The sequence below is a fragment of the Galeopterus variegatus genome, unplaced genomic scaffold, assembly GCF_000696425.1.
Source record: "Galeopterus variegatus unplaced genomic scaffold, G_variegatus-3.0.2 Scaffold1749, whole genome shotgun sequence".
Taxonomy (NCBI): Eukaryota; Metazoa; Chordata; class Mammalia; order Dermoptera; family Cynocephalidae; genus Galeopterus; species Galeopterus variegatus.
In genome coordinates, this window is record NW_007727860.1 from 98,394 (window position 1) to 113,530 (window position 15,137).

General features: G+C 42.9%; 1 protein-coding gene across 1 annotated transcript in view; it reads left to right on the forward strand.

Annotated features, from left to right (window-relative positions):
- SV2C (synaptic vesicle glycoprotein 2C) overlaps nt 1–14,395 on the forward strand; it is a 49,285-nt gene extending 34,890 nt beyond the window's left edge. Inside the window, exon 10 of the mRNA XM_008578723.1 lies at nt 14,196–14,395. Coding sequence (XP_008576945.1) covers nt 14,196–14,379 — 184 coding nt within the window. The 3' untranslated portion in view covers nt 14,380–14,395. The remainder of the gene's footprint in view (nt 1–14,195) is intronic.
- Nucleotides 14,396–15,137: the final 742 nt, after the last annotated feature.

Below are 15,137 nucleotides of genomic sequence, written 5' to 3' on the forward strand. Positions count from 1 at the left end.
CAACTGGAATAATGGTGTAATGGGTTATCAGAGAGTAGACTGGGAGCTTTGTAAGGAAAGGGAGAAAGCACGTGAAAGCGGTCTTGCTCAGCCCTCTATAGGTGATACCCTGGTTGACATGGGACTCTGTAGAGAGTCCCCACAAAGAAGAAAGCCCTCACCAGATGCTAAGCCATGCCCTTGGACTTCTTGGCCTCCAAAACTGTAAGAAATAAATTTTATTTCTTTGTAAATTATCCAGTTTCAGGTATTCTGTTATAAGCAACAGAAAACAAACAAGTACAATGGTGGATAAGACCACCAAAGAGGAGGTAGACAGAGAAGAGGGGAGTTCTGAGGACTCAGCCCTGAGACACTAGAAAATTCGGAGTTCAGGAGATGAGGAGAAATCAGCAAAGGATGTTAAGAAGGAGCATCAAGCAAGGCAAAAAGAAAATCAAGGCATTAGGTCCTGGAGGCCAAGCGAAGAAGTAGTTCAAGCAGGAAGGAATGATAGATGCTGCTAATGGGTCAAAAATGTGAGGATGGGAATTTATTACTAGCATTGGAGGTTAAGGCAGAAATGAAATCACTGGCACTAGAGTAAAGATAAGGGCCTGCTTACTGGCATCAAGGCAAAAGCCTGTGGGCAGAACTTGCATTCAGGTGACAGTGGATCCTCACACCGGCCCAGGTTTGACACTGAGCCACCCAGCCTTTCCCCTGCCTTGGGGTTCATGTGGCTTTGAGCCCCAAGCTTGGCTGAATCTGCAGGTCAGAGATAAATGGCCCTTGCTGTAAAGGTTGGAGGACCACAGGGACACAAGCAGTGGATGAAGGTGTGTGTTTAAAGCCATCCCTTTGTTCTTCTCTACTCTGGTGTGATGACATTGCCAAATTGAGAGGGGTTCCTATCTGTCACCCAAATGACCAAGAGGCCTTTCACACCAGTCTGCAGGATTAAAGATTAGCATGTGTTTGGATGGCCATTCAGAGGAGCCCATAGTAGCTAAAGGAGCTTTAAAGACCCCAGACTCCTCAACCACTTAAAATCACAAGCATGTATAAAGCAAAATCATAAGTGGAGGTCCTGGGAGTCATGGGTGAATCTGATGGGTTGGCAGTAAGGTCGATGTAATTATTTCTGACATTCTGGCCAAGATCCCCCTTGGATCTGGAGGCAATCAGACTTCAAAGTGGGCTTGTAATTGTATGTTATCTACAAAGACAACTCAAGATAGGCATTACAGATGTTATCCTAAGCCACGAGGCATTTATTGAAGGAGCAAACGGTTTTGACCTCTAAATCAAGTCTTACCCTAAGGAACAAACATCCTGACTTCAGATCAAGTCTTAGCCTAAGGAAGTTTGTGTTTAATCAACTCTACTCTTATCTTATTATTAACTAAATGTGTTACTCCTAAAATCCAACCCATCCTGCCTGGTCAAGCAGTTTTGTTTTGTAGCTATCCCCCTTCCCCCACTAGCAAGGCCTGTTCTGACTGGGGTCAGGGGAATATCTAGGGGGAGATCAGGGTCCCCTGGTTTCAATGACTCTCCTGGAAACTGGGCTGGTGACAAGATGCCAAGATTGGGCAGTAGGTTAGAGGCCTGGGATAAGTTAAAGGAAACAGAAAACAAAGGCCCACATAGAAATAACCTGTCTGAGAAGGCAGGAGGTTGAGTCTAGGGGTGAATCCATCAAGGTGAAAAGATCCAGAGTTATCACAGATCTGGACTGAGAAAGTACAGGCACCAGGTTAGGATACCAGACGAGGAGTCAAGGGTTTAACAGGCTGGAAACTCAAGCCAGGAGAGTAGAGGACAAAAAGCCAGCCTATAAGCAAGTGGTCAAAGTAACACGATGTCATGATCTATAAAAAAGGTCTTAATGCTGAGGGAAGGCTTTGCAAGTTGGAGTTCTCTGTAAACTCTGTGCTTAGGACAGTAGGTCAGCAATAGCTTGCAATTGGTTCTTGTTGATTAAAATGATCGTAGACGCGAAGGAAGACACAGCAGACGAGATGCAGGTCAAGAGCGGGGGGCCGCTGCTCTCTCAGGTGAGTAGCACTGACCCAGCTGCTGTTACAGCTTTTATTACATTTAGCAAGCTTGTGCATGAGAGATAAGCATTAATGCATAAATTCTGTTATACTTTTCTCAAGAGCAGAAGGCCATTACCTCCCTTCTCAAGCACTTGGTTATCTATAATGCGCCTTCTGGGAACATCCCAGGAAAGTGTTCTCACGACTTCAAGTGTTCTCAAGGATTGTTTGCAATCCTTGACATTTCTTGGTTAACTCATTTGCGAGTTCACCAAGTGAACACGTCCTTGGGTGCTGACCACAGAAGTCCATTAACCATTTCCTTCAGGTCCTCAATGACATTCCTTGAACTGGCTCTTGCCCAGGGCCAGAGTGGGCCCCAGGTAGAGGCAAGATGTCAGAACTAACTGCAGTGGAAGTTGTGGAACAGGAAGGTGCCTCTCTGTCCATGCACTCGCCATGGCCAACCATATGCATCTTGGTAATAACAGGTTGGGATTCTTGCCAAAGTCAACTTCTCAATGCCCTGGAGCATCGCCACAATGAATGAGATGCAGTGGTCCATGCAGTACCCTTCTCCCTTCTCAGGCCTGGCCTTGAAGGAGTGAGGAAGACTTGCAGTTCTGCAGGGATCAGTGCTGTGCAGCGGGAAGGAGAGAAAAGTGATTGCAGTAGGATGTTTGTCCTTGACTGTGAGGCTGGGAGGACAGGATGGCTTTGAGAAGCATTAGGAGGGAAGAAATGAAGAGCAGAGCAAAATGACCAGCCTTTGAAGCTGGTGCTTTATTGAATATACAAGTCATTGTGTAGTATTTTGACAATTTCTACGTCCTCCCTAGACACATCAACCCCTTGACACAGGAGCCTGTTATATGTAATGTAGATAATGTGCAACTAATGTAGTGTTAGGTTCTACTAATAGATGGGAAATATGGTTGTGACTTGCCCCAGAGATGGAAGGAACTCTCCAGCTGGCTAACAATCTGAAAGGGAGCCTCACCCGTTCAACATATCGGTCCAGGGCACATCATTTCTTTACCTCAGGACCTGCCACCAGCAAAATTGCTTTCGACCCTTTTTGCGAATAGGACTGGGAGATGCCAACAGAAGATACATTCCAATTGGGGATTCGGGGCTGGTCAGAGTCCCCACCCCCACACCCTAACTAGGAAAAATAGATAAATTTCCCCTCATCTCTTGGGATCTTCAAAGAGTTAAGAATATGTCATGATAGGTTGAACTGCATTTTCCACTGTTCACTGTGCCTATCCTTCACCTCCCCTTCTCTCCTCTTTCTTTGTGAAAGCTGTGAATCTCCAGAAAGTCAGAGATGTAGCCACGTGGTGGAGGCCACGTGTCCTGGCTCACTTTGGTTCCAGGCCTTGGCCTGCTGCTTGTGCATCCAGGCAGTTACTCTGTGCTGCCACCCTGTGGCCATGGAAGAGTTCTACTGCTCACACTACCTGTGTCCTTGGTCCAGTGCCCATTTTTGCCTCTCGTCCATGCAGTTCAGGGCAAGGAGCCCCACACCTTGTGAGTGATGCAGCCAGGCTCTCACTGTCAGCTGCCGAATCTGCACAGATTCCCTGAGCCCAGCAGGCCTGTCTCATGGATATTCCGGCAGCATGTTCCTGCCTCTCTCTAGCCCTGGCCACCTTGTTTCTCCCTCAGCCATACAGTTTCAGACATGACCTCAGAAAGGATTTGAAAGTAAAACTCTGATTGTTCACACCTGTTATTTCCTACTAGTCCCTGCCAGCTGCTGCTGTCACCCTTTGCTGTGGGATTGTTCTCGCAGACATGACCTCAGAAAGGATTTGAAAGTAAAACTCTGATTGTTCACACCTGTTATTTCCTGCTAGTCCCTGCCAGCTGCTGCTGTCACCCTTTGCTGTGGGATTGTTCTCGTCCTTGATGAGCTAAAATCAAAACACCTGCCCAGAATTAACCAGCCTAAGCTCCTCCCATTAGGACCCGTCTTGTTTAGACAGAGAAGTTCTCTCATTTCATCTGCATTCTCAGTCCTAAAGGTCTGTAACCCTGGACCTCTTACTGACCAGCTGTATGACCTCAGGGAGATCGCCCTGCATAACTGTTCCTCAGTTGTTTGAGATATAAAATGAGGAGATTGAAATACATGGTATCTCCAGTCCTTTCTGGCTTTAGAGTTCTCTTCACCATCATCATCTGGTATTCCATAGTGGCAATCTTGTTCATTGTTTCATGGATACATTCCACACCTGTGCACATAAAGATATCACTTTGTGCAGATTTTCATATGAAGGAATCTTTCAATCAACCTTTGTAATACACACATCTGTGCCCTTTTGGCCTGCTTTATATTTCTTTACATGCCTTGAGATTATATTATGTATATTTATAATATACATAATTTTATGTATATATGTTTATTGTTATATATGTCTATATTTTATTATATATTTATATCTTATTTTTCTTTACATGCCTTATCATTGTATATGTTTATACTTTGGCCATTCAGCAAATGTCAGATTCTTTTTTCTCCGGCAGTTAGAAGTGGATGGTGAGGTAGTGGGATATACATGCCCTCTTCACCCACAACCTTGCCAGGTAGTTTAGTACAATGGAAGCAAATCCTGACAAATGTGAAATCAGGCACCCAAGCAGTCCTACAGCCTGGTCTTCAGCTCCAGAGATGTCCATCTCTCTGCCCTTCGTACTGAACAAGCCCTGGCATGAAAGAGCCATGGTCATAATGATGTACTAACAGCACGACCACCAGCTTTGTGGGCCAGTCAGGCAACGGAGCCCTTCTTTAAGTGCGGGGTGCAGGACAACAGAGCTCTAGAATCTAGAGTCTAGACTACAAGGACCATCTCACCAATTCGAGGTTGCTAGGCTTGGAGGATGCATGTATAGCAAGTATGCTAAAGGCAGAGCATTCTTTGCAATCAACCACATATCCTGATCAGCACACATATCACCAATGAAGAGTCATCTCCATGTTCATTAACAAACCTTCACATGCAGTTTTCTGAAATGTTATATAAAGCATTAAGCATCTATCTCTGGCCTATTGATTCCTGATTAATGCACATTAAATTCTGTGGGTATATATTAGAGACAATTTCTCTATCATATTGTCTGTACTGAAGTACTTTTAAAGCAAATTACTACCCAGACCATATGATGGTAGGACGACCATATGATGCTAGGACGTTAGGTTGTATGTTTATTTGTTTGCTATCTGTCACCCACTAGAATAGGAGCTCCTTGAGGAGAGGACTTTGTCTTCCTTATTTACTGCCGTAAGTCCAGATGAATGCATGAATGAATGAATGAAATATGGTTTTTAAAATTCATGTTATGGACTACAGTTTTCCTTTTTGTGTGGGGTCTAGCTTCCCCACTCTCCAAAGTATGTGATTTGGGCCAGTTGTGAAGAAGGAAGCATTGGTCTTCAGTCCTCTCTCTGCTGCCCGTCTGTGTCCCTCTTCCACTTCTGCCACCACAGCCTGTGTCCTCCTTTTCTCTCAGCTGTCAGCTCCCCCTTACTTCTGCAGCACTGCCTATTAGAGACAATAGTCAATGCCTCCTCTTCTCTCTCTACTCCATCAACAGTGTGGAAGAAAGAGCACTGATCTAGGAGTCAGGAGACCTGAATTCAGGTGCAGGTGCTGCCAGAAAATAGCTGGATAACTTGGAAAGGCACTTTAATCTTTCTGGCCCTTAGTTTCCTCATCTGTGACATGAAAGGGGGGTCAGGCACTGTGTTGAGCATTCTAGATGATCTCATAGAACCTTAGTTAATCCTCACTCCAAACCTACAAGAGTAGGGATTTTACCCCCATTTTCAGGTGAGAAAGACGAGGCACAGAGAGGGGAAGTATCTGGCCCTGGATCACTCAGTCTCAAGCCCAGGCGTCTGACTTGGCAGTGCTGCTCCCGGCACAGACACATCTACCTGCCCTCCTGCTAGGTCTGGAGTGGAGGTCTGGAAATCTGTTTTTAGGTAGCTTACCTGGTTGTTGGGATGCACAGCCACGTCGATGAACCTTGGCCTTCGATGAACTCCAAATCCCCTCCTGGTGCTTGGTCCTCCTGTCATCATTCGCCCTGTCTCAGGCCCTCTGTCCCCGGCCCTCACTCCCTAGCTAGTATTATCAGGCAAATGATAAGACACCAAGGCTCCCATTATTACCGGTCCGTGAATGTTTTATTTCAACAGGAACAGCAATAGGAAGCTCCTTGATGTTGGAGGGGAGGGGAGGAAGATGGAGGGCTGCATGGAGCCCAGGGATTCCTCTCAGCCCGTGACTCAGGCAAGTCCTTCCTGACTTGGGTGTGAGTAAGGAAGGCCCTGCTTGCAGTGGTGCAGGGTGCCGTCTTGCCCTCATTACGGAGGATACACACATCCACTCACTACCTACTTGAGTAAGACAAATATTCTTTCTCTTTGAAGATCAGAAAGCAGTTGAATTCAGTCTTTTCTGACTTAAGAATGTAAAATTAGTTTTTTTCCTCTAAAAAAAAATGAAATGATAGTCTGGCATCAATAGACAAACACAACCCAATTCATGCCCATGAAAATGTTCATACAAGAATCTACTTTCAGCATATTTGAAAGATCTCAGGAAATGCATTAGTTCAGCCTTCCATTTAACAAGTATCATAGGCATCCCTGTGCCAGTCCTGAGAAGGGGTTGTGCTGAGTGACTGCAAAGACTGCTCAGCCCCACCCTCCAGATGTGGCCTGGACCTAAAAAAGGCTAATTCCAGACAAGGAGATGCCCAAGATTGATTCAAGCCAACCCTTAGGAGGGGAGTGGGAAAGGTCACATGGAGGGAAGTCTAAGTTAAGGCAACTGAGCAAGAGCTGGAGGAGAAAGAAATGATTCGGGTTACATGAGAAATGGATTACCTCTGGTGGAAATGAATTAAGCAATGACCTGTGAAAAGCTGAATAAACAAGGGAGCATAATAGGAACAGGAGCAGGAAGGGAGAAGAGGAGGGGAGAAAGAGGCCTTTGGGATGGATACCTCTCCCCTCTCTCCTGCCCTTGTCTCCTCTGTATCACATCATACACAGTTTCTCTTGACTGTTTAGGCTGCCTGATATTCCCTAATGAACACATCCAAATGAAGGAGGTCGTGTATGTGAAGATATTCATTGCAGTAGGGAGTTGTAAGAGTATCAAAAGAACCAAAATACCCCTGTCCACATGCCATCCTTCTCTTGTCGAGCTCCTACTATTCCTTCACAACAAATCCTGTTCTCTTCTATGCCTCTGAGGAGCCTTTCCTCGTCTACCCCCACCTCCAACCTGAGATCACTTCCCATCCTCTTGCCCCCACAATATTCTGTGGGTATCTTTATCATTGCACCTAGCGTGTATGTTATCATAATCTCTTCTCATCTGTCATAGTGCAAATGGGGGCTTCATCTTATTAATTTTGGGGTCCCTGGAGCCTAGTACAGTGCTTGGCACAGAATAGATAATGAATAATTATTAAATGAATAAATGCATGAGAGAATTTGTAAATTAGGAGTATATTAAGGACAAATTTGCTTATTAGAGAAATATTCAAGGGGTTTCAAGTGCTCTTAGCATTTTAACCTGATAGCTCAGATGGATTCAATGTTAAAAATAGCTGTTTTAGGTTAACCTGGGAACCCAGCCATCATTTGTAATATTGTTTCTGTGAGATAAATGAAATTCATTCTGTGTTTCAAATAACCAACATCCAGGTGAATCTTCAGATCACAATGTATTCCTGATTTAAGGACTACCTATACTTTCCAAAATGCCCCATGCTGAGGCCTAAGTATTCCTTTTGTAACTTCTACCAATGATTTGACTGAGTTGTCCAGAAAAAGTTTCTTTCCAAAAGCTTAGACTAGACAAAGAGAATGCTCCCATTTACCCTTAAACAGGTAAATTCCATCAGCTAAGTCTGGATGTACACCATTTCAGGCCTTTCAAAATGTAGCATTTAATTATTTTTCCTAATAACTTTATCTGTTGATGGGGCAGATATGCAGGCAATGTTTAAAACAATGGCTAAGCCACAGGAAGTGCCCCAGGCTCTCCAGAGCTAGGGCAGCGGGGGGCCAAGGGCCCTGGCCATGCCCCCCCCAACCCGATGCCTGCAACCAGCCCAGTTACAATCATCGAGCTGCTGCAAGAAGCACCCCAGGGTCCCAAACTGGGGCAGTGGGGGGTGAGGGCTTCAGGCATACCCTCCTGACATCTGCACCCAGCCCGGGAATGACCAAGCCACTGCTGTAAGCCCTCTGGTCTCCCCTACAAGAATGAGGGGGGTGCCACAGGGCTCAACCCTGTCCCTCCTCCTTCCTCCTCCCACCCTATTTCCTCCTACTTTCCCCACAACCCCTCCCCCCAACAGCTCTGCAACAACATCATAGAATGTAAAAAAATAATAATAATAAATAAACAACTTAAGTAAATAAACAGTGGCTGGTACTCACATGGTGCCTACCACATACCAGGCACTGCACTAAGTGCCACCATTATTTAGCACCCCTCTTTTTCTCCCAGGAACCTAAAACAAAACAAAACAAAACAAAACCACAGCTGGCCCTGCACTAAAATCAGGAAGAAAAACAAAGAAAGAAAGAGTCTGGATGTGAAGACAAAATTATGCTTACTCTATCCAGAATGGAGCCATGGGTTCCTTTTTCTAGCCACCAATTAAAACAAAATGATATAACCTAGAATTGCCAAATTGTGAAGGCTCTGGAGAAAAAGCCACCATCCAGCTACAGTGAGGGGACACTCTGGTGGCCGTGTCCCTTATTAACTGAGCCTAAGTGCTGCAGCAAACCAGCTCCATACGCAGAATTCTCAGATGGAGGGAGTTCATGGTACAGGCTGGAGAGCCAGCCACCTTAATGGAATGAGGGACAGGGCTGCTGCAGTCATGAAGTACTGTTTAGGGAAGGAATTTTCATTTAAAAAAATTAAATAAGTAGGTTAAACAAGAAATGAGAACAAAGATTTGGGCTGGAGACATGAGCAAGAGATGGAGCTTATAGAAAGATAATAGATCATTTCATTCTTTCCATTTGGTGCTTCTTGGTTAAAAGAAGGCATGAAAACATCTTTGGTCTGAAAAAGAATGCAGTAGCTCAACCTGCTGCTGAGAAGTCAGCAAGTCAAGGCTCTGCAAGCTGTGAGCTCCCCACCCTCAAAGGACTCTGTGAACACAGGCAGCTTGTACTTTGTGTCTGCAGAAGTAATACCCTTCCTTTAAGTAACAACAGGGAGTAAATGAACTAAACATTTATTTACTTCATAAACAGATAACCCCAAGGGACAGTCACTCTGTGAATGATTTTTCTAATACAGCTGTGCCTCTGATGCATTGAAAATCACACCCTCCAGCTGTAAATATTTGAGAGAATAATTTGGTTATCCAAGCAAAGGGCAGTCACATTTTCTTGAATGCCAACACTAATTTAAGGAGGATGCATGCTTTGCATCCACACCAGATACTCTTCTGAAGAATTGCCTTTGCCTGGTAAATGACAATGGAGATTCTTAGAAGGTAAGGATTTGATCATCTTTTTTAGAAACCCCAGATACCAGATGCTGCCGATGCATTTGTCTTTGTGCTGCCCAGAAGTCTCAGAAAGTCACCCACTACTTGGTTACAGTTTCAGTGCTACAAGGATATAGCTGTCTGCATTTTATACACTGTTCTGAGTTATACCAGAGGGGAAAGCTGTGAACCTCTGGTAAACCTCCGGTATATGGTATAGCTGTGGTTATTTTAACTCAGATGTAAATCCTACATGAGTTATTGTGCAGTTTGAGGGTTGAGAGACTTGTTCATGACAGAAGAATGTTTTTCTTTCTCTTATCAGTGACATACACACTAGCAATTTTCCCCAGAAGGATACAGCTTATCTAACTACTGTAAGATATATTTGACAGTTTGTGACTCTAAAATCTAGAAACTAAAATGTAGTTTTAAAAAAGTGAAAGAAGCCAGTCTGAAAAGGCTATATACTGTATGATTCTAACTATGAGGGGACTTCAAAAAGTTTGTGGAAAATGTAATTAAAAGATAAAAATAAAAATACAAAGTATATTTCTCAGAATAAGCTCTCCAGAATAAGTTCAAGACACTTTTGTAAGTGGGGATACCGTTAAGTCTATCCCTAAAGAACTGAGGGCCCTGGGAATTTAACCATGACAGTGCAGTCTTTTTTACATCATTAACTGAAGAAAAATGGATTCCCTTTAAATATATATTTTTTAAGATTAGGAAAGATCCAGACAAATTGGATATCTTTGTTTAAAAAAAAAAATCTAGGAAACAAAAAGAAGTCAGAAAGAGCCAAATCAGGATGGTAAGGTGGATACATAATGATTTCTCACTGAAACTCTCACAAATTTGCCCTTATTTGATGAAAGAGTAGGAGATTGTCATGGTGAAGGACTCTCTGGTGAAGCTTTCTCAGGCGTTTTTCTGCTAGAGCTTTGACTAACTTTATCCAAACCCTCTCCTAATAAGCAGATGTTATCATTCTTTGACTCTCCAGAAAGCCAACAAGCAAAATGTCTTGAACATCCCAAAAAACTGTTGCCATGACCTTTACTCTTAACTAGTCTGCTTTTGCTTTGACTGGACCACTTCCACCTCTTGGTAGCCATGGCTTTGATTGTGCTTTGTCTTCAGGATTGTACTAGTAAAGACTTGTTTCATCTCCTGTAACAATTCTTCAGAGAAATGCTTCGGGATCTTGATCTCTCTTTTTTAAAATTTCCATTGAAAGTTCTGCTCTTGTCTGCAGCTGATCTGGGCACAACAGTTTTGGCACCTGTGCAGAAAGTTTGGTCAACTTTAATTTTTCAGTCAGAATTGGGTAAGCTGAACAAGTTGAGATGTCTATGGTGTTGGCTATTGTTTCTGCTGTTAATCATCAGTCCTTTTCAATTAGAACACAAACAAGATTAATGATTTCCTTGCAAACTGATGTGGATGGTCTGCTGCTGTGGGCTCCATCTTCAACATTGTCTCATCCCTTCTTAAAACAAGTAATCCATTTGTAAACTGATCATTTCTTTGGGACATTGTCCCCACAAATTTTTGTAAAGCATTGATGATTTCACCATTCTTTCACCCAAGCTACACCATCAATTTGATATTTGTTCTTGCTTCAAATTTTAGCAGAATTCCCTTTGCTCTGATAGGGGCTCTTTTCAAGCTGATTTTCTTATCCTTAAGTGCCTCAAAGTAGATCCTGTTCAGATGTATTACAACAAGTTAGTATGAGTTTATTTTAGTGTAAAAAAATTTTGCAATCCATGCATAGTGTTTTCATAATACCCATTTTTCAAGAACTTTTTGAAGACCCCCCTCACATATGACATTCTGGAAAAGGCAAAACTGTGGTGACAGTAAAAAGATCAATGGTTGCCAGGAGGTGAGGAGCAGAGGGGAGGGAGGGATGAATAGGTGGTAGAGCATAGAGGATTTTTAGGGCAGTGAAACTATAATTCTGTATGATACCGTAATGGTGGACATATGTCATTATACCTTTGTCAAAACCCGCAGAATGTACAACACCAAGAGTGAACCCTAATGTAAGCTGTGAACTTTAGTTAATGATAATGTATCAATATTGGCCCAGCAGTAGTAACAAATATACTGCATCAATGCAAGAGGTCAATAGGGGAAACTGGGACCAGGGAGTGGAGGGAGGGGATATCTTGGAACTCCCTTTACTTTTCACTCAATTTTTTTCTTGTAAACCTAAAGCTGCTCAAAGAAGTCTATTATTATTATTTTTTTTTTTTTAAACAGCAGAACAGTTCAACCTCATGGCATCATCTCCATGGATGTTGGGGAGGTTGTGATGGCATCATTCTACCTAAATCTTCTTTGGCACACAACATGTAGCCTTAAGCAATTTCAGTTGAAAATAGCTATCAGTATATTAAATTTCCTTATCACAATAACTATCTTAGGTTATGAGGAGTACACACATTGTAGAAAATATCACTAGGAACTGTACAAGTAGTGATGAGTAGTTATATGACTTGCCAGAGGAAAACCCCACACTTTAAAATTTACAAACCAATCAAAGAAAGATGTGTACTAAATGCTGCATTTTGCAGCGTATAAGATGCATTTCCCTCTGGAGTTTAAAAAAAAAAAAAAAGCTATCCAAAAATTCCTGTATTCAATGTTCCTTTAATACAAACAGCTACCCAGTGACAACCAAAAAACAGCAAACTGGCGTAAAGTCAGAATGAAATTCATATTCTCTCATGATGTCAGTTGTATATGTATTCTCTTGAACAAAACTTAAGTTTGCTGCTGTTATGAGTGGGGTTTGTGTGCCCACTGCCATGGAAAGCCAATGACCAAAGCAGGTGTCTTTGCAGTAGAGAAAGAAGGTTCAATCACAAGGTGGCCATCGTGAGAAGGGCTGGAGATTAGCATCTGAGTTCTCCCTTCCACACAATGGAGAAGGTGGAACGTTATGGGCAAGTGGTTAGGAGTGGTGCAAAGTGTGGGGGATCATGATTGGTAAAAGGGTTTGAAGGAGTCCTTCCATGATGTGCGCCCAGCACAGACCATCTGCATGTTCAGATGATGGCAGCATTGGAAAGTGGATCCCTCGCCCTCTGACATCAAAGTACAGACATTTGCACAGGCTCAGGAGAGATGTCTGTAGGCTCAGCTGGCCTAGCCCAGTTTGGGTCGGGCCAAGCTACCCTCAAAGATCCAGAAAAGAAACCTTAGGCACACACCTGGTGACTTCTATGCCAGAGGCGTTATATTAAAGAGCAGATAGGAAGAAACAAAATGAGAGGTTAGTTATGGAAATTTATTAAAAGAATGAGCAATTTAAACAGGGAATAAACTTTAACTGAGAGCCACAGTTACATGGTCTAGAGAACCACAGTAAAATCACTCAATACATGTGTACTACAGATAGTACAATTTTGCTTTTCCAAAGAATGTCTTTTTTAAAAAAAAAGATGACCAGTAAGGGGATCTTAACCCTTGACTTGATGTTGTCAGCACCATACTCTCCCAAGTGAGCTAACCAGCCATCCCTATATAGGGATCCGAACCCATGGCATTGGTATGCATAGCACCACACTCTCCCAAGTGAGCCACAGGCCGGCCCCAAAGAATGTTGTAAGAAATGGGGTGTGGCTTATATCCCTATACATCTTAAATGCCAGCAGAGAAAGTAAACAAGACCTTCTCTAGGCCCACAATCTGATTCTCTTCTGTGATATTTTCTTGGACTTGATTTTGCAGAAAGAACTCTGATGAGGCTATAAGAAGAGTTGCACTAACTCATTGGTGGGCTGCCCAGCTCAGTATTCAGTCTCTGCCTGCTACCAAATCTTTTGGGAAGAGAGCGTGGTAGTTCACCACCCTGATACCTGAAATATGAGGGGTAACACTTTATCATCCCTGATTTCCTGTGAAAATTTCATGAGCTTTAATTATGTAAAACCTAGCACATTAGAGCACTAGAGAGGAAAAAAAAAAAAACCTATAGAAATATATTGTCATACATTTTAATTTAACTCTGTAATGAAGTTTCCTTTTAAACATAGATGTTCCTGAAATTATGGGAATTTACAAAACTAAATAACAAGTCATTCTTGTAAAGAGATGAGCAGCTGCTCACTTTCCTGATCCCACCCTCTCCTCCCCTTGCCTGGGGTCGGAGGGAGGTTGCCAACTTATCCCACACTGAGCAGAGGCGACGTGTCTCTCTAATGAACAGGGCTTCCATGCCTGTTTCTGTCCTGAGAGAAGGATTTGGATAAGGTAAGATTAAGGTTTTGATTTAAGAGACCCTTTCTTCCAACACTATTGAGCCAAGAGACAAGAGATTTTCTTAACTTGTTGAAATTTCCTTTCTTTTTGTGTTCATGATCAGTTGGAACCTATGAGCAGAGTAAGACTCAATAGGTGGTAAGAAAGTCAGCAGAGGGCTGAGGGAACAATACCGAGAGCTGGGGTGCTCTACACCAAGATTTGCTAATAAGCATTTAATTACTTGCTCCAATGATATAAACACAATCTACATGATAATCATGGAAAATTGCTCTATAGGACATTTGTGTCTAAAGTTGGAATCTTCAAAGTCATTTTCTCAGCCTTGTCCATATCTCTTTTCCTTTGCAGGGCCACAGGCTTCGGCTTCTTGAATGCATTATGCAAAGCAGCAGCCGTCCTGGGAAACTTAATATTTGGCTCCCTGGTCAGCATCACCAAAGCAATCCCCATCCTCCTGGCTTCTACTGTGCTCGTGTGTGGGGGACTCGTGGGGCTGCGTCTGCCTGACACAAGAACCCAGGTTCTGATGTAATGGAAAAAAGCCATCCGTTGTGTGTTTCTAACTCCTGCTGTGGGTCAGTTCTCCTGACTGACTCCAGGCTTCTGATTTTTCACATATAGAAAGTTGGTGAAGTATTAGAACACAAACTCTTGCTGTGACTTAAAATTTAAATGTGTATCATTTTTCCCCTTAAATGTGATTTTGCACAGATTTTTTGTTTGTTTGTTTGGTTGGATTTTTTTTAATGCATTGTTATCTTTCCTAACTGTGATGCTACTGCTTCCCCAAAACCAGTGGACAGATTTCTAAAATGTCCTAGTCATCCAGGCTTCCCTGGGATTCTGCTCATTGAAGGTTTAGAAGCTAAGAAGACTGTGCTGGTGTAAGAAATAGATCCTCCTAATTCAACATTAACAGGAACTATAAGCTGGCATATTATTGCGTTTGTGCTGAGGAGAGGGATTCTTTTTTTTTTTTTTTCAGAGTGATATTTCCTGTTTACTTAGAAAAGGACACCCAGCAATTCTTGCTGTTACAGCAGGGCCTTTCAAAGAAAACCATGTGGTACCAAAGAGGGCTGGGTGGGGCTCTTTCAGACAAGACAATTAAGGTGACTCTGCTGACAAGAAAAATAAAGGCTCTGCAGTTGGCAGCAAAAATCTGAGTGAGCTGAAAAATACCGTATGCGGAAGAAGGACCATAATAGTGTCTGTGATTGTGGCATGTGGTTCAGAATGTTTGAAAATCAGAGATCATAAAGAGATATTCTGCCTCCACTTACCACCCAC